General features: G+C 41.5%; 1 protein-coding gene across 5 annotated transcripts in view; it reads left to right on the top strand.

Moving 5' to 3' along the window:
• The first annotated feature begins 2626 nt into the window (after positions 1 to 2626).
• The window catches only part of SLC35F5 (solute carrier family 35 member F5), a 141935-nt gene continuing 124227 nt past the window's right edge, over positions 2627 to 20334 (top strand). For 2 of the 5 annotated variants that reach the window (XM_033944448.1, XM_033944445.1), the window contains exons 1-4: positions 2887 to 3026; positions 3577 to 3628; positions 11621 to 11719; positions 15945 to 16086. In XM_033944448.1, the coding sequence (XP_033800339.1) occupies positions 15952 to 16086 (135 nt within the window). In that variant the 5' untranslated portion in view covers positions 2887 to 3026; positions 3577 to 3628; positions 11621 to 11719; positions 15945 to 15951. Of the gene's footprint in view, positions 2837 to 2886; positions 3027 to 3576; positions 3629 to 11620; positions 11720 to 12551; positions 12752 to 15944; positions 16087 to 18007; positions 18172 to 20334 lie in introns of those variants that run through there. The other 3 variants (XM_033944446.1, XM_033944447.1, XM_033944449.1) reach the window with 3 other exon arrangements.

Here is a 20334-nt window from a genome sequence, read left to right as displayed (position 1 = left end):
AGCGGCCAAAAAAGCAGCGCCCATTATAAGTCTATGGATGCATTAGAGTTTAGTGTGCACTAAAATGGCTAACACACTTTTGTAAAAGAGGGGGTAAGAATGTTATAATGCCTCTGTATTGCTCCATGGTGCGGCCTCACCTGGAATTATGTGTTCAATTCTGGTCTCCTTATCTCAAGAAAGATATAGCGGCACTAGAAAAGATTCAAAGAAGAGCGACCAAAATGAACTCCTCTCATATGAGGAAAGACTAAAATGTTTAGGGCTCTTCAGCTTGGAAAAGAGATGGCTGAGGGAACATATGATTGAAGTCTACAAAATCCTGAGTGGATTAGAATGAGCAGGAAGTTGATCGATTTTTCACTCCTTCAAAAATTACAAGGACTAGGGGACACTCAATGAAGTTACAGGGAAATACTTTTAAAACCAAAAGGAGGAAATATTTTTTCACTCAGAGAATGGTTAAGCTCTGGAACAAATTGCCAGAGGTTGTGGTTAGAGCGCATAGCGTAGCTGGTTTTAAGAAAGGTTTGGACAAGTTCCTGGAGGAAAAGTCCATAGTCTGTTTTTGAAGAAGACATGAGGGAAGCCACTGCTTGCTCTGGATCAGTAGCATGGAATGTTGTCACTCTTTGGGTTTTTGTCAGGTACTGGTGACTTAGACTTAGCCCACCATGAGGACGGGCTACTTGGGCTTGATGGACCATTGGTCTGACCCAGTAAGGTTATTCTTATATTCTTAAATAGGCATGCAACCAGAAAGGTGAATCTAATAGGAAAAAAGAATAGACGTGGACAACCATGCATGCGTGTGTATGTGTGTGTGTGGAAGTATGTGAGCAAATCAATAAAATGTTAAACATCCAGAAATTAAAAATAAAAAAATAATAAGCAGGGAATGAGAAATAGACAAAATAGCCACGTAAGATGAATGAGGCAAAATAATCTATCAGTGTGTATATGACTGCAAATAATAAGGACAAGTTAAGGACTCAATCTAAAAAAAAGTCAAAACAATATTAACATGTATAGGTCCCAGGGAATGGAACAAGCTCTCTCTATATACATTCATCAACAGAGAGATCTGCAGAATTTTAAACGATTATTAAAGAGACACTTCTCTTGTCAAATGAAGTATGGAGCCTGATGTTTAACTGTTAAGATATATGTGGGACACTGGGTGCTAACCTGATTTTATTGTTGGTAATCTGCATATGTATTGTTATGTTTGTTGTGATGATGTGTATGTATGTATCTATTGTGACCCGCTTTAGGAAAGGGGGGATACAAATACAGTAAACCATAAACCATACAAATGAAAAATAACACTATACAGTTAAGAGAATATGAATGAAACGATGTGATCGAAACCAGATAAATACCTAAATAATGATATGAATAGCAGGAAGAGAAAAAATAGGAATAAAAGAAAGTAAGAAAGAAAAGTGTGAGGAGACAAATGAAACAAAGGGCTCCTTTTATCAAGGTGCGCTATGGGGTTAGCGCGTCTGACATTTCATCACGCGCTAACCCCCGCGACAGCCTAAAATCCTAACGCCTCGTCAATGGAGGCATTAGGTATTAACGCGGCAGGTGGTTTAACGCGCAGTATTCCGTGCGTTAAACCACTACGGCGCCTTTGTAAAAGGACCCCAAAGAGATAAGAGAAAAAAAAAAAGAAAGAGGAATAAAAAAGAAAAGTGAAAATAAGAAAGGCATATTTATATATACATCAAAAGTGAAATCAAAATAGAAGCAACTGTGTGACCTGATACAGATAGAGAAAAGAAGAACGAGGAACAATAAAAAAACAGAGGAAAGGTGAAAGTAAAGAAGAGGAGGATAGCAAAGAGAGACATATACATGATTTATTGTATATCAACAGAACCTGATACTGTCTTTGCCTTAAAAAATTATTTTTACTGTTTCTAGGGTTACCAGATGACCAGGAAAATCCAAACACTTCCTAGGTGCCAGGGGATTTCCAAAACCTGGCCATGTGTCTTTTTTTACAGACCAAATCTGGTAACCCTGTTACTATTATTATTTTATAACATTTTTTTTCTTAATCACTAGCTCTTATCTTTATGCTCATATTCAGTGGTTCCATTCATTTAAATTGCTAAACTTTGTATACATGGATAAAGTGGTGTGATTGCCTGTTAGGATGAAAACAGAGATTAATAATTGTGAGCCATAGGTACCTGCATATAGTATATGGGTATATCAAATCCATGACCTGGCCTTTACCCTTTAAAAACGAAAGCGATACTTATTTTATTGGACTAACTTAATCCACATAAGGAATAACTTTGTCATTACTCATACATATATGGTAAACCTATTATTTAGTGGCCTATGTTAAATTCAGACCTGCTTTATGATTTACCTCTACTGGCCCCCAGTCTGCCCTTAACTCCGTCTCCAAGTCTTATGCACAAAATTATTTGGAGAACCTATGTGAAAAAAAAAATTTTTTTAAGTCCTCTCTTCAATAATTCAGCACAGCCGGACTTGCTCTCCACGCGGTCTAATGCAGCAAAGCTCACACTGACCCCCCCCCCCCCCCCCCGCACAGGCCAGATATATCAGAGGCTGTCTATCCACTGATCTACCGGCGCGCTGGGGTCTCGCAACTTCCACCTGCAGCAACCTAGCTGCACGCGGAGGTCGCCACGCACATGCGCCCACGGATCAGGTGACCTCTCATGCTGATGTCTCGTGCATGTGGCAGGAGGAACCTCGCGGCTGCAGCAGCTCGGGCAGAGAGCAAGTGCGGCTGCGCAGAGCCATTGACGGGACGAGGAAGGCGGTACTTGGACGTCCCTCGACTTAGGTACCGTTTTTGACCGCCAAGAGGCTCGTCGCGAGCCCGGGAGGGAACTACTTTTACCTCCGCAGCCCTCCACTTCCCAGCTTGTCCGTTTCGGGATCGGCGGCGACAGAAAGCCTCGCCGTTTTCCGCCCTCCTCTGACGTAACTTCCCTTTAATCCGCGAGGCGGGACGCCTCCGAAGGGGGAAAGAGGTTGTGTGTCAGAGGGGACGGGGGTTATCGGGAGAGCTCTGGGATTGGTTGTGGGCGACCTCGGGTACGGGGGTTGACGGAGGGGGGAGGGGAGGATCGGGAAGCGGCGCTGTTAGATCGCGGGCAGGAAGAAAAGGAGGAGGAGGGGGGACATGATAGATTGGGCAGAGTGTGGGAGAAGATCGACCCCCTCCCCCCCCGAGTGCTCGTGAGCGTGTGACTCGGTATCTCTGCGATGGGCTCGGTTTCGCAATTTCACTGTCAGTGCGCCCCAACGCTTGATTTGCGTTTCCTGTGTAACGAGTTCCAGTGTACACAGTGTTATCTCTGTTAGCATCACAGTATCTCTTGAATGCGTACTCGGATTACATTTGGGTTTGGAAACTGATCTTGCTTTATGAAGTGCATTCTGTAAACATGAACTTGTGGGCACATATAGTATGTTAGAAGCTATACTTTTTGGGAGAAAAAAAAGAGGAAATATCTTTGGTTATTTTCCTTATAATCTGAATATTCATTTTTCCCCTCTTTATTTCCCCTTTTTCTCTAGAGACTGGATTTTGTGTACAACCCTTTGGATGCCATGGAAGCTGTTTTATCAGGCAAGATTACTCTGGCTGTTAATTTTTCTGGAAAAAAAAAGGCTTTTATTTATTGTTAGATTCTTGATATGTCTTTCTGTGACATGAGCAAAGTGGTTCGTATTGTATAACCTACTGGTACTTTCTCTGTCACTAATGTGCATACAATCTAATTTGAAGTATTAAAAGTTGAGTGCCTTTTCTTCCCTGCAGGAAGCTAGGCTCTTTCTTTAATACTGTAACATAGCTTGTAAAAACATTTGGTTATGCTTCAGAATAATCTATTTAGAGTGGCATTGTTCATAGTGTGGTTTTTTAAAATTAAATTATAGATTAAGGGGTCCGTTTATCAAGCCACGCAAGCGGGGTTAGCGCGTCAGACATTTCATCATGTGCTAAACCCCGCGACTGGCTAAAAAACTAACGCCTGCTCAATGCAGGCGTTAGCGGCTAGCGCGGCAGGCGGTTTAACGCGGCTTGATAAAAGGACCCCTAGGTGTCCAATGTAATACTTTAGATGTGCTGATCTCTATTCCTGAGATTATAGTGTAGTTATGTTGTTTTTTTTAAAAAGTTATTTGTTCCACTTTTTTCTATACTACAATCGGTGATGTAGCGAGGGTGAGTGGCACCTGGGATGATGGTGCCCGCACCTCCCCTTCCTGTGTACCTTTTTAATTTTCCAGGCATGAGCAACATCATAAATTTGTTTCCTGCGTTGTATTGGTATCCCGTTTATGTCACTTCTTAGGAGTGGGGTCTGGAAGTGATGTCAGAGAGAGGCAACACCGATGCGGGCAGCAAGTTCATAATGCTGCTCATGCAGGGAAAGTTAAAAAGATACGAGGAAGAGGTGCACACGTGGGGGGGGGGAGGCAGAGAGGAGGATGGGTGTCAGCGCCCTTACCAAGACTGTGCACCCCTTTACTATACTACTGAATACAGTTTTCTGTTCTTGCAATCTTTGAATTGTTGTTCTCTGTAATCTCTGTTCTATTTACTCTTAATTCATTCTGCTTTTCTTTGTCAGCTATGTTTTCTTTTTCCTTCTAATCAAGGCCTTACTTAGGGCTCCTTTTACTAAACGGCACTAAAGGTTTTTAGCATGGGCCAGAGAGGTAAATTCTCTGACGTTCATAGAATTCATATGAGCATCAGAGCATTTACCTCACCAGCCTATGCTAAAAATCTCTAGCACCGTTTAGTAAAACCCAGCATTAATGAATTTCTTTTTTTATAGAGACGAAGAGATTGCAGAAGCTATTTTTTTCTGTTTCGGCTAAAACTGAACTTGACTGAATTTTAGTTGTTAAGTTCAGCCTAAAAAGAAACCGTAAATGAAACTGCGCTGCACTCTTCCCTCCATCACTCCAAAAAGGACTAACTCCCTTTTAAGGACCAGCCAGCTCACCTCTGAGGCTGTCTGTCATCCCCACTCCCCTCCCCTGGAGCAAAGGCAAGGTGATGTTTTCTCAACCCTCCCACTACCTATAGGGCCAGATCCTCTCAAACAAAAAGAACACCCAACAGAATCCACAGAATACCAAGGGGAAGCCAAAAAACAAATGCAGAACTGTGGATATGAAGTACTTGATGTCAGAGTTTATTGTGATAATTCTTCACAAATGATGCAGAAAAAAGTTAATCCATACAACACACCAATGAATTGTGGTATGGACCCAAACACAATCCATGTTTTGGCTGTGAATGCCACCTTCAGGGGTCCAAAAGCCACCCCCGCCCCCAAGCTTATTTTAAATCAGTTGGAACAGGAGTGATCCACACTCGCTCCTGCCCTTGCTGGGTCTTCAAGCGGCTTGTGCTATCATAATGTGCAGTAGTCATGTTGAGGCTCGAGCCAGAATGGATAGTTAATTGGTCCTACCCATGCAGGCTACGTTGACAACATGGCTGCCATGACTTCTGGCAGCAGTCTTGAGAAGCTGCCACTTGAAATCCTGATGTCTATGTTGACAACAGAGCTGGCCCCCATTACACCAGCAATGCTTTTAAGGTAAGCCTGGGGGGTAGGGGGCAGACAGGGGCTTTATTTTTATTCCCATGAGGGTATTGGACCTCAGATGAAAGCTGCTTGGGGGAGGGGAGGAGAGGGAGCAGGGGGCTGCACTAGAGTTTCAGCAGAAAATACACTTGTATTTTTGACCGGAACTGAAAAAGGACCAAATTAGGATTTCAGGTCAGTTTTAGTACCAAAACTGAAATTCACACACCTTGCGTTGCATTGGGGTTCTACAAAGGATGTACCAATTCTATAATGACAGGACACCCCAAAGCAGTTATAGAATACTAGCACAAATCCTGTATTAGCACACACCCCAAAAAAGGAATGCTGTTTAGTCAAAGTCAATGGCAGATGTAAGCAGACACACCTAAATATACCACTCGATGCATACACATTTATTTATTTATTTATTTTTATTATTTATATACCACTTATATCCTAAGTGGTTTACATTCAGGTACTTTATCATGTTTCCCTATCTGTCCTGGTGGGCTCAAACTCGTATCTGGGGCAATGAGGGGATTAAGTGACTTGCCCAGGGTCACAAGGAGCAGCAAGGGATTTGAACCCACAGCCTCAGGGTGCTGAGGCTGTAGCTCTAACCCCTGTGCCACACACACCCAGTATTCTATAAAATGCATGCATTTTATTTATTAAATTCTTTATATACCACCCTTTCTGTGGTAGAATCAAAGCAGTTTAATTATTTCACTCAGTACTCCTGGTGAAATTTTTGAAAATTCTGCACATAATATTTTAAAATGTTGTAAAATTTATTTGTAGTGTTCTGCATAGGATTCCTCCATAATAAGGTCTAAAATTCATTTGTGCCTTTTTTTCTTTCTCAGGCTCCAGCCTCTTCAGTTCCCTCTCTCACTCCAACTGCCGTTCTGTCTCCCTCTAAATCTCAGCATAACACACAGTCTCTCATGCTTTCTCCTCACCTTCCTAGCTGTCACTGTAACTTTACTCTCCTCTATCAAGGCAACCTTTCAGTTTGCTGCTTCCACCCACATGGCATAGTCACCCCTTTAATCTGCATCCTGTAAATGATTCACCCCTTTTATCCAGACTATAAATGTGATGTCTCTCTGAGCATTAATACTAAACCTGTTATACTAGAAGCAAGTTTTACAAGCAGATTTTACCCCCCACCTCATCCTCTTGAAGACCCACATCTCACCCATTTTCTCCTGTTTATGCCCCCTTCCCAGTTGCAAGCTATGCTATGCTATTTATGTGCAGCCTTACAGTATACACAAACAAAAAAATCCAACAGAACTGCAGTGATATGTCGAACAAGGAACAAACTGCAGGAATGGTGTACAAGACGCCAAGTCTTTAATAAACGAACACTAAAATGAACATGAAACAGTTTGTATCCAAAAAATATAACAGAATCAGGTATGCCTTCTATTAATATTATAGGAGAGATGAGAAAGTGGGCTTTTGTATCCAGGTTATAGTCTCCACTCTCTTGCATTTAAGGTTCAAGTCCAAAGTGACAACCTTTTTTTTAATGCTGTTATAGTGTGTACTGTTAAGATTTGGCAAAAACAACAGAATCGCACTTTGCTTTACTTTCCTAGCTGTTGTTTGCTTAAGTCTCTCTTGAGTACAGAATATCTCTGCAGTATATTATTAATATAAAATGCAAAGTTCTGACAGCTGAAATGCAGCTTGGTAGCAAAATTAAAAAACACATTCATAAATCTCTAAAGAACAAATGAGAGAGGAGAAATGAATTTTAAGCCCTTCAAAAAGATTTTAAAAGGATGGAGTTAGTCTAGAGCAGTGGTTCCCAAACCTGTCCTGGGGGACCCCCAGCCAGTCAGGTTTTCAAGATATCCCTAATGAATATGCATGAGAGAGATTTGCATATAATGAAAATGACAGGTATGCAAATCTCTCTCATGCAAATTCATTAGGGATATCTTGAAAACCTGACTGGCTGGTCTAGAGGAAGGCTACTAAAATGGTGCGTGGTCTTCATCATAAGACATATGGGGACAGACTTAAAGGAGAGGGGGGGAGATATGATAGAGACATTTAAATACCTATGTGGTGTAAATGCGCATGAGTATAGTCTCTTTCATTTGAAAGGAAGCTCCAGAATGAGAGGGCATAGGATGAAATTAAGGGTTGATAGGCTCCGGAGAAATCTAAGGAAATACTTTTTTACAGAAAGGGTGGTAGATGCGTGGAACAGTCTCCCGGATGAGGTGGTGGAGACAGAGACTGTGTCTGATTTTAAGAAAGCCTGGGATAGGCACATGGGATCTTTTAGAGAGAGGAAGAGATAATTGTTATTGGGGATGGGCAGACTGGACGGGCCATTTGGCCTTTATTTGCATCATGTTTCTATGTATGTTGTTGTTGTTGTTAGTCTTTTATTATTTTTTATTTATTCTTTGTTAATTTCACTTTTATATCACCAATACTTTGGAGATTAACAAAAATTCTTGAACTAAATTAAAATTTAGAATACAATAAGAAATAGTTTCCTTTCATCCACTACATTTAGGTAATTGTAATCCAAAATTTGGAAAATTGTCTTTATTATTGTGCATGTGTTATTGTAACCTGTGTAGATTGTGGACTATGTGAGCTATAAATAAGATTGATAAATAAATCTTTAGTGACAAAGTAAGAGAAGACGTTGAACATTGATAGGTATCTTTACAAGCATAAGATACCTGTCAAAGTTGATTAGAACAGTGTTCTTCAACCTTTTGACACCTATGGACCGGCGGAAATAAAATAATTATTTTGTGGACCGGCACTGGTCTGTGGACCGGCAGTTGAAGAACACTGGACTAATTTGTGGGCCAAACCACGCCTATCTCCGCCCCAAACCCCGCCCCCATAATAGTACTAATTGTAACCGTTTTTTCCATTCATTTTTCATATATACACACAATATAATCGTATTAACACATAGGGCTCCTTTTATCAAGGTGCACGTCGGACATTCCATCACGCACTAACCCCCGTGGCACACCAAAAAACTAACGCCTCGTCAATGGAGGCGTTAGCGACTAGTGTGGTAGGCGGTTGTACGCGTGGAATTCCGCGCGTTAACCGCCTACCGCAGCTTGATAAAAGGAGCCCATAATGGTTAACCACAAAATTAAACTACACAAAGCACGCTGTATGCTTCTCAATATTCATTCCTACCAGAACACAGATAACCCCATGCAAATATGGGACCAAAAACTAAAAGTACTAATATATACAAACAAACCCTAAGATGCAAGACTCTGCATGCAGTACAATCCCAGAAGGAAAAAAAACAAATGCATTTCTTCCTAAACAGTGCAAAATACAGACCGCAGATGTAAATCAATCACTAAATTCAAAAATAAAATTATTCCTCCTACCGTTGTTTCCCTCCCTCCATGCTGTTCCTTTCCTTCTGGCTGCTCCCGCCTGGCCATTTTATGTCGCCCCTTGTGTTATCTTCAGGCCGGCTCCCTCTTCCTCAGTGCTGCAGTGCACAAAGCCGTGGGCAGTGGCTCCTTGTGCATCCCGTTCCTCATCTGAAAGCCTTCCCTCTGACATTGCGATGTCAGAGAGAAGGTTTCTGGTTTAGGCGCAGGACGTGCGAAGGAGCCTCTGCCCACAGCTTTGTGCACTGCAGCATTGAGGAAGAGGGAGCCGGCCCGAAGACGACACCGCATCGATCATACCGTGGACCGGCAGCTGAAGAATACTGTCTTGGGCCCGATGCACGTGCTGGCACCGTGGACCGGCAGGAAATTTCTGCGGACCGGTACCGATCCATGGACTGAGGTTGAAGAACATTGATCTAGAAGATCATAAGTCTTTTCTTACATGATACATGTGTCTGACTTTTACTGCACCTTAATAACTTCCCTGTCCAATGATCTTCTCCCTCATTCAGAATCTTTTTTTCCCTTCTGTCTTTTAACATATTACCTGACTACTGGCATCCCTCCATTTTTCTCTACTGTGCAGTATTGCTGCCTGCCTGATTTAGGGAAAAAAAATTTCAATTCGATTCTGGCCTATTGAATTGATTTTTCACTTTTCCTACCCAATTGGTGTTTTTTTTTTTTTTCCCTCCAAACGTCCTAGTGGGTTTATTTTGTAGCCTCTTCACCCACCCCACCCCTCGTTGCCCTCTCCAACCCCGTGCTGGCGCTGTGGTGTAAACAAAGACTTTCCTCTCTCTGTTATGTCCTAGTTCATGCTCGCTGTCTAATACCAGCTCTGGCAGGATACACATTTCAAATCTGACATATTGTAATCACAAAATAGAACATATGCAGTGGTTAGAGCTACAGCCTCAGCACCCTGAGGTTGTGGGTTCAAACCTGCACATCTCCTTGTGACCCTGGGCAAGTCACTTAATCCCCCTTTGCCCCAGGTACATTAGCTAGAGTATGAGCCCACCAGGACAGACAAGGAAAAATACTTGAGTACCTTAATGTAAACCACTTGGGCTATAAGTGGTATATAAATACTAAAAATAAATAAATACCTTTTGTTGTCTGGTCATTTTATTATTCAAATCATGTTGATTCTAGGCTCTGGTTTCTGTTTGTCTTCTGTTAACTTACTTGCCAGGATCTTCTGCCCATTTGACGTTTTCTTCTTTCTCTGTGCTTACCATCCATCTTCCATCTCTGTACCTTTACTTCCACTTTCATATCCAACACTTCTGTTTCTTTCCCACTGTCTACTATCTCCCTCTCCCCCTTTCCACTTCTTTTGTTGCATATCTCCCTTCCTCTCCTCCACCCCATGTCCAACAATTCTTCCTCTTTCCTCTCTCCCCCCTTGTGTAGCTGCTTCCCTCCTTCCCAACCACCTGTGCAGCATTTCCCCCCCACCCTGGTTGGGCCCCCCAAAGCAGCAGAGGCAGCACTGTGAGCAGGCTGCTTGTGGCCTGCCCCGCCAGAGTTTCCTTCTGCTGTGACATTATTGACATCATCAGTGATGTGGCAGAGGGAAAGCCCTGGTGGGGGAGGCCCAAGCAACTTATTCAAGGTGCTGCCGCTGCTGCTGCTTTAGGAAGCCTGGAGGTATGTCAGGTCTCACTTGAAGGGGAGGGGGTTAGTCGGTCACTGAATTGGTGAGTCCGATTCTAATCAATTCAGTTAACCAAAGTGAATCGGTTATAACTACTGTGTAAATAGCACACAGCTCAGGGGTGTAGAGCTGCACTGCTAGTAATAATAGGTTTTCTGAGGCAGACCTGATGAGAAGCCAGAAGCAATAGTGATGGGAATACCACCAGTTCCTGGAGGAGGGAAGGGTGACTAAAGAGGAGGGCATTTTGGTGGGCAGGGAAAGGCAGTTGATATGTAGAAAAATGAAAAAGCACCAACCTAATTTTGAATAGAGCTCATTAAAATGATTGGGGGCAAATTTTTCAAAATGTTGTCCCTTGTTAATGGAAATAGCCCAATATTTTAAAAGTAGAAAGCATGAATGCAGAATTTTCACTGGGGAAAACTTATGTTTTTACCTCTAATAAATTTAATGGTAGTAATGTTTTGCTTTTTATGGAATTGCAAAGCTTGTTAATAGTTAAATAGCTAAAAACTGATATATTATTTAAGAGTGGCATTGAAGTACCACAGACCATAATTCATATGCTGCTTGCATATGTTTAGGAAAAAGGAGTACTTTTGTACGTCAAACAGAGAGTACTTTGAAGACATTTTTCTCAGCAACAAATATTTTTGCCCATTTATAAAGAGGTAACAAAGGGAGCTTAGAATGCCAAAAAAGTACTTAAATATATATATTTTTTAAACGTTTTCTCTTAATCTCTTGCGTTCTTGTTCTTCTGCAGCTTACTTATGTAAAACCTGTTATAAAAGTCATAATTCACTGAATAATAAGCTGTGTAATATTTGGGTACTATTTTTCTTTGTTTTCAAGACCTTGCAGAGTAAAAATGTTTTGTGGGCACGATGCTCAATACATATTTCATAGCTTTTCTACATTTTGTTTTTCAGAATTCCATCAACCTGAAACTGCACCTATTTGATGACGGTTATCTCAGTTTAAAAAAGTCAAGCTTTTCTTTCTTTTCTTTTCCAGAGTTACTGTGAAAGGTATGCATGTGAAAAATACTGCACCTGCATCTGATTCCCAATAAATATAATTTTGGCTTCGGCAACTGGAATGTACTGATTAAATTCCCCGTTGGTGGGGTTTTTGAGGTTTCTGGTTCTAATCGGAAAGCCCTTAAAAATCGGCCTTCCTCATATTCTCTAATGACACCATCAGTGTGGGCTACTAAAGCAGAGTCCCTTAGGGGTGTCAGAAGCTTATGCCATTGCTCCTGCCATGTTCTGCTTCTTCATTCGTTCTGCTGTTCTCATGTTTCATATTCTACATGATGCTAGCAGTAGCGTTGGATTAAGAAGAGAACTGTGGGGACAAAGGCACAAGCTCCTGCCAGTACTGTTGAATGTGTTGGACAAAGAAGGAGAGTGTCAGGAGCATAGGTATATGCTCCCACTGCTGTTGCAGATAAAAGGGTGTTGGAGCTGGTCGAAGGGAGGGAGACAGCTGATGACAGAGATAGGAGAAACGAAGAAAGCTGTTGGCATGAAGTCACTTAGCTATTTCTGGGCAAGGATCTAAAACTCTGCCCGGTACTGTTCTTAGGTTCCAACTACTGAAGTCTCTGTCAAAGCTCACTCCAGTCCATATACACCCTCCCAGCCATTGAAGCCCTCCCCAGCCCATCCTCTACCAAACGGCCATATACAGACACAGACCGTGCAAGTCTGCCCAGTACTGGCCTTAGTGCTTCAATATTTACTATTATTTTCTGATTCTAGATCCTCTGTGTTCATCCCATTCTTCTTTGAACTCCATCTCTGTTTTCTTCTCCACCACCTCTCGGGAACGCATTCCAGGCATCCACCACCCTCTCCGTAAAGAAGAATTTCCTTACATTGCTCTTGGCGCTGGGAAAAAAGAAATTGCTCATATTAGCAACTCTCACCTTTTGAGTAACAGTCCAAATACTCTGAGCCAGAACACATTTCTGTAAACACTAAAAGCAAGACAAGTTGAAACACACAACCATATTCTATATATGGACCCTAGGACAGCGCTTAATGCAAATCTACAAGGTGCGTATACCTTTTATAGAATTGTGCTATTTGCCTGTGTGTGATACATAACTTAGGTGTTTAGGCCAGCTATGCTTATCAATGTATGTGCACAACTTTAGGCACCATATACAGAATTTGGAGGACAGTGGGCAAAATTTTAAAAAACTAATATAATAGAAGTTATTTTTGTTATGACAAACTTTCTTTCTTTTTTTTCCAAATTCTTTATTCATTTTTCATCTTACATCAAGTACACAATATTACATCATTTGAAATTTTATGACAAACTTTCTTTATCCTCTTTTTATCCTTTTTCTTCATTCTATTATATCCCTTTCTGAGTCTGTCTGTGACAGTTCTCTCCAGTCATGGGTGCCTGAGTAAACTGTTCCCTGGAATCTTTCCCAACTCTTCTTCCCATTTAAATTTTGTGACAAGTAACCTGCTGATATTTTCATAGGAAAAGGCAACCTGGCATAGGCTACGTTGAATCTGACACTCACTGCCAACACTTCTGGATGGTCATGTGAATTTAGGTTTAGTTTCCCTTTCCTGTGCTTTTAGGCAAGATGTGCTAGGTAGTTTTCTCATATACAAAATGGAACTATTCCTGACATTTTATTTTTGTATTGTATTTATTGAATTTGATATAGCACTTCTACGTGACTATTAATATAATAGTCACATTGAATACCCTCTCTGTTCCAGATGGGCTCACAATCTAAACTAAAGTGCCTGAGAGAAAAATATTGCTTGAATAAAAGATAAATTGGAAAGAGGAAGGAAGAAGAGCCCCCAGAGAAAACATCATAAATAGTAGCTACAAGGAACCCTAAAGTATTCAGAAAGGATGAAAATAAAGGGTTACATTTAAAAAAAAATAAAATAGCAGATAATAAAATGAATATATAAGTTACAGTCAAGCAAAAATAAAAAGAATGAAGAATAAAGAAATAAAGAAAATAAAGCATTTTTATTCCACATATCAAAGCATATCATAATAACAAGCAAAAAATAATCACATATGCCATAAAACAAAATGCAACACCTTTAAGTAAAACTGAGCAACGTAAACAACTCGAAAACTGAAACAAAATCACTTGGTTTGATCTAATATTTAACTGAAATAACGATTCAGTGGATCTAGAAAATAATTTTCATTCCTTATCAAAAGACTTAAGAATAAAGGGGTCCTTTTATTAAGCTATGATAGGTGCTAACACATACCTAACGCAGCAGAAAAAAAAGCCTTTCAGAGGATCTAATCTAATCTTTCATTTGTGAGTCGCACAAACCTATACAAGCTCAAGGCGACAGATCAAAGAGGAAGTGGGAAAGTAGTGGGGGGGGGGCATGGAGAAGCAAGGGGAGGGGCCTAGAAGTAGGAGGTGCTATACAGAAGTTGAAACGGTTAATTGTCAAAGAGGTGGGTCTTCAAGTTTTTTCTGACACCTACAATCGGGACGTCAATTTATAAAATCGGTCCCAAACTGTATATGCGTGCATGAGTTCTGAATTCTTATCTTAAAATTCACAAGTGGAGGGACATTTTCTGTAGGACGTCTTAAGTCCGACTTTGGACATTTCCCGCAAAACATCCAAAACTGGACTTCCAGAAGGGTCCATTTTCTTAAGTTCTGGTTGTCCAACATCTTTTTTGAAAATCGTCTAGTTGGATGTCTTGGCCACCAGGATGTCCAACTAGATGTCCAACATCAGGACTAGAGAATGACACGGTGACAAAATTCATCACCGTTCCCGTCCCCGCAGGAAACCATCTTCATGTCATTCTTTAATGAGAGAGGGAAGAATCAGAGTATAATTGGGCACAACCACTGACCCGCATGCTTTGCTTTGAAGAATGCTGGTGTAGAAGGACTGAGGTTGAAACAGACACTACAGAATGACAGTCTCTGGCTCAGAGCAGATATTGTGATGTCATAATGCCTCATTCCACTAGTGCCTAAGAACCAATCACATCAGTGATGTCACAATGGCTTCATTATCCTTGGCTCACATAAGAATCAGAGTATGAATAGCCACAACCACTGACCCACAAGCTTTGCTTTGAAGAATGCTGGTGTAGAAGGACCGAGCTTGAAATAGACACTAGAAAATTACATGGGATTATTTCCTGCGGTTATCCACGGGGACGGGAACGGTGATGAATTTTGTCACCGTGTCATTCTCTAATCAGGACGTCTAACTTTATTCCTCATTTTTGACCACAATTCTGTCCAAGTTGAAAATGTCCAAATGAAGCCCATTTGGATGTGGGAGTGGCCAGCTTTCGAATGGACTGGTCACACAGACATGCCAATAGAACATTGGGGCACATTAGAAGGCACTGCTGTGAACTTCACATAAAGTGCCAGAATTACATCTCACCGTAACCCCCTTTATAATGCATGGTGAGCCTTCCAAAACTCCCCCCAAAACCTACTATACCCACTTGTCTACCATCCCAGAAGCCCTTATGGCTGTAGATGGCACCTAAACAGCAGTATAGTAGGGTTTTGGGGTTCAACACTTTCCACCATAAATGTAGTAGTTAGAGTGGTTTATGGGTCTGGCTCCTCTATGGTTCACTAGCCCGCCCACCTGACTACTTAACACACTTGTGTGAAGCGCTGCTAGGCTTTCCTATACTAAGTGCTGCTGTTCTAAAGCCAGGTATGTACTGTTTCATCCAGATTTTGGGGGGTTGGGATGGCGTCAGTGACCACTGGGGGAGTGTGTGAGGCTAATTACTTAACTCCTCCAGCGGTCATCTGGTCAGTTTAGGTATCCTTTTGGCACTTAGATGCTTCTCATACAGGTCTAGTTGAAAACTTCTAAATTCTGTCTAGGACACCCTGGGAAAGGATGGATTATAGCTGCAGTCCAAGTCTAAGCCTGCCCATTTCTACTCTGGATGTACAGTGGGTAAGAAGTCCCACTAGACAATCCAGAAAGTCAGGTTTGAAAATGAAACTTGGTCGTTTTGACTAGTAAGACATCCAAGTGCCAGTTTATGCTTTCTTTTACTATCTTTTTTTGAAAATGCCCTTTAAATGTCCTATCATTTAAGGGCCAGATGCCTTAAGATTTTTTCTGGTATGTATAGGGGTGGAGGAATCAAAAATAGGTTCTAAATAATATGGTGGTTTGTTTCAAATATTTTACCTTGTCTTGTTACTTTAGAAGTAAAATATATTCTACTCTATTCTAGATCACAAATGGTGTGGCTATTTATCATGAACCGTATGTGTTCCCAGAGCAGTTCTTTCACCCAGCGACGGCGAATGGTTCTAGGAATTGTCATTCTGCTGCTTGTTGATGTGATATGGGTTGCCTCTTCTGAGCTTACTTCAGTAAGTACTCTTCAGGCTATCTTAAGTTTTGGCATAATTGTTTTAAATTTAAATCCTTCTTTTATCAAGCTACGGTAGAGCATTTTAGCGCTGACTGGCGAGGTAAATGTTCTGATACTCATAGGAATTGAATAGAAACCTCACTGGCCAGCACTAAAACGCTATACTGCAGCTTAATAAAAGGGGGCCTAAGAGACTAATGTTTAAAGCATAAATAAAGAAAGGAAAGACAAAATATATTCAACAACCCAACAAGAGCAAGGAAAAAGATGTTGCATTAACTATCCACTGCAGCTTAATAAAAGGGAGCCTAAGAGACTAATGTTTAAAGCATAAATAAAGAAATGAAAGACAAGGACAAAGATGTTGCATTAACTATCCACAACAAGCAATCGGTACAAAATGTGACAACACTGCTGGTAATTTCATATATCTCAAAACTCCGCTGTTAAATATTCTGAAACATAAGAAAATATTTTCTGAACTCCTTCAGAACCCTGCTCTCCCCATGTGTCTTCTAGAAGTAAGATCCAAAACAGAAAAGGTTTCCAGTGACAGAGTTCTGGAAGAAATATTAAATAGTCTGAAATAGTATCTATTTCTAAAAACTTTGTAATGGTGTACTCGGGAACAGGCACCTCTATGGAGAAAAAATTGAATTTTCTGCATCTAACATAACTTTAGGTTTGGAAAGGCCTATGTGAGGGAGTCTATTGGAGGCTGCCCCTCTTCCTTAATAGCATTCATAAGAAAATAAGAATTGCTGCTACTGGGTCAGACCAATGGTCCATCGTGCCCAGCAGTCCGCTCACGTGGTGGCCCTTAGGTCAAAGACCAGTGCTCTAAATGAGTCCAGCCTCACCTGTGTACGTTCCAGTTTAGCAGGAATTTGTCCAACTTTGTCTTGAATCCCTGGAGGGTGTTTTCCCCTATAATAGACTCCGGAAGAGTGTTCCAGTTTTCTACCACTCTCTGGGTGAAGAACTTCCTTACGTTCCTTTAAACTTCAGAAAGTGCCCTCTCGTTCTCCCGAGTGCCCTCTCACATTCTCTCACAGTGTCGGTGCCAGCTTTGAACTCGTAGTCCCATCCAACAGAGAAGTGGCATTGGAGTGGAGGAGCCAGGAAATCATGGTCCAGGAAGTATATACAGTCATGTGAAAAAATTAGGACACCCCCATGAAATATTCAGGTTTTTCTTAAGAAATGTTCACATATCGATGTCAGATCTTTTTTTTTTTTTATTTATCTCTGGAAAAGAAAGTGAAGTAATTGCATGTAAATAACAAAAATTTCCTTGATTTGCTCATGAAACAAAAGATATCCACAAAAATGTGTATTCTAACTGAGGAATAAATTAGGATACCCTAATAGCTAGTGTTACCCCCTTTGTCTGAAATAACTGCAGTAAGATGCTTCTTGTAGCCATCTACCAGTCTCTGACATCGGTCTGAGAGAAGTTTGGCCCAATCCTCAATGCAGAATTCTTTCAGCTGTGAGAAATTTGAGGGGGTATCCTAGTTTTTTCACATGACTGTAAGCTGTGGCCATAGCTAGGTTAAGGAGGCCCAGAGGGAAGCAGTAATGCCCAACTGCATTTTCCTCTACACCTCTAAGTGAGATGCTACAGTACAGTCAGGTAGGCCAAGTTTAGCTTGGACCCTTGCAACTTTGGCTTTCTCAAGCCATTCTGATGTAGTTGGTGTCAGTTTGTTTCTTTTCTACTACCTAGTATAGTAGTTGTGTATGTGTGTGCATATTACCGCTAGACAACATGCGCAAATACTTAGCAAATCTGGATCAGACACAGAATATGCATTTAGAAATTCAGAATTGTAGAGACAGAAAAACACACAACTAAGGTGTATAATTGCATAATTATCATGTCCCGTAAACCTTTCCTTGTATCTCTTTCTAACCAGCTGAACAGTATAAGAAATTCCTGATCTCACCATTAGTTTGTAGAGGGGTGTCTCCACAGGGTGTGAAGAATGTCTCTTCCCGGGCAGCTAGCCAGCGGCGTGTCCAAGTTCTGCTAGTCTTGGACAGATTACAGCAATGCTGATTTACCAGGTCTTGTCAGATGGTAAATACCAGCACAATAGCTGTCAGTCTTTTGTGTCATTCAGAGGAAAAGTTCACAGGTCTCTGAATTCAGACAGTCTCTCACTCTCTTCCCAGGGCAGCACGACACAAGGAAGCGTCTCTTTAATCTTGTTTCTGGGGTAGCACACAAAGACACAAATCTTAGGGTCTGAACACCTCCAGCACCTCTCTTTGTCTGACTTAAGTGCTCTCCTTTTCCTTCCTCTTCTGCCATGGGTGCCCCCCGCATATGAACTAATCAGTGCATGTCCTGCAGGGGCTTGCCAATGTCAGAGGGAACCACAAATCATGCCATAAAAGATAAGGTACCAGGCATGAATTGTCCAAATTCTGCAGATATAGTGTCTCTCTTCCACACATTCCCCCGGGAAGTGAGGGGCCCCAGTGCTGGTAAATATAACCTGGTCTGAGCAGCTTGTAAAATTCCAAGATGTTGCAAGTGGGAAAGAAAATGGTTCTTGGAAGGAATGGCCCTACAGTAGTCACAGTACTTTTGACAGCTAGTAGCAACAGCTGAGTCTTTTTCTACAGATCAGTTGTAAAATTACAGCCCAACAGGAGAAAAACATCCAAATGAAGAGATTTTTACTCTTTCATATGGAGTTGCAAATTGCTTCAAAGTTTTTTGAATCGAAGAACATTGTAACTACATATGATTGAAAATATCAATTCTTCGTCATTCTTGCCAGCAGAGTAGTGAAACATTTTTGTTCTAGCTGTTACAGGAGTATGATCTGTTCTAAATGGTAGCTTCAACTGTGTGTTGATATAAGAGAGAACAATGATGAACCTAATAGACACCACAACCAGCCTACACAGAGCCCCAAAGGAGCAAGAGTTCCTCCTGATGCAGCTCACCATTCTATTATGATGCTGTGCTAAGCAAAATTGAGACATACGGGAAGACTATTGCATGTGCGAAGGGCCTCGTCCTCCCAGAAATTTCTGAGGTCCAGGAGTGACAATGACCACTTCCACTTGCTGCTCATGCTGGCCTCAGCTCCCTTCTGACATCACATCCAGGACATGATTTCAGAGGCTGACAGGTGGAAGATACGGGGAGGGGGAGGGTGGCGGTGGCAGTGCCCAAGTGGGGGATGCACTGCATGTCAATGCCAGGTGCCACCGCATGAGCGCCAACCTCCCTCGCAATGCAAGTGGCCCCCAAACTCTGACATGCACTTCCTGAAAGGCTTCACCTGACACAAAGCTATCTCTATTTCAGGAAGCAGGTGAAAGCTCGGCTCTTCATCCAGGCTTTTAATGGAAGAAATAACAAACTTGCTAGTTGCATGCATACACACAAGAATTACCACTTGCTTATCCACTTACTTTAGTTAAGATTATATTCAAGCACCTTTCTGACGATATGTGTAACTTTCTTTCAGTTAATCCCTTTTATTTTCTATCTATATCCATATTTGTTTATACCCTATACTGTCTGTTAAAATGTTTTATTACATATTGTGTTGACATAGTAATGTAGCATACTATACTATACTATACCCTGTATTATCGTTTGAATATTTTTACCGCTTTAATTGTCTGTTGCCTATGTTTGAATTATTCTTGCTGTATACTACAAGTAAATTTCCTTAAAACAGTGGTAAATGAATAATACTTTATCCCAGGACAAGCAGTCAGGTATTATCACATATGGGTGACGTCATCCGACGGAACATCGATGCAGACGCCTCACAAGCAGACTTGCTTGAAGAAACTAGAAGTTTTGAGTCGCCCGCACAGCGCATGTGCGAGTGCCTTCCCGCCCAGTGCACAGGGCGCGTCTCCTCAGTTCTTAGTTTTCCACGGAGCCGAGAAGTCTGTCTTTTTGGCTCTCTCCGGTTACTTCGTTGTTCGTGCCTTCTCTCACCGTGGTTTTGTGTTTATTTTTCTCACGAATCGCTGTGTTACTTATTTTCTTTCTTTAAAAAAAAAAATTTACTTCCATCCATTCGTCCGGTACAAGCCGCTCAGCCGCAATCCGCGGGCTTTGACTTTGCGTTGGCTGTCTTTTTGTCTTTGCCCCGGCCTGTTACCGGTTTCAAACGTTGTCGTAAGCGCACAATATCCCTTACGGACCCTCACTGACGCTGCCTCAAGTGCCTTGGGCAGAATCATCATCCTATCTCGTGCCTGCCTT

This window comes from Geotrypetes seraphini, chromosome 5 (assembly GCF_902459505.1).
Source record: "Geotrypetes seraphini chromosome 5, aGeoSer1.1, whole genome shotgun sequence".
In the NCBI taxonomy this organism is placed as follows: Eukaryota; Metazoa; Chordata; class Amphibia; order Gymnophiona; family Dermophiidae; genus Geotrypetes; species Geotrypetes seraphini.
The sequence above is the reverse complement of the archived record's forward strand: the minus strand, read 5'-3'. Positions and strand labels throughout refer to the sequence as shown.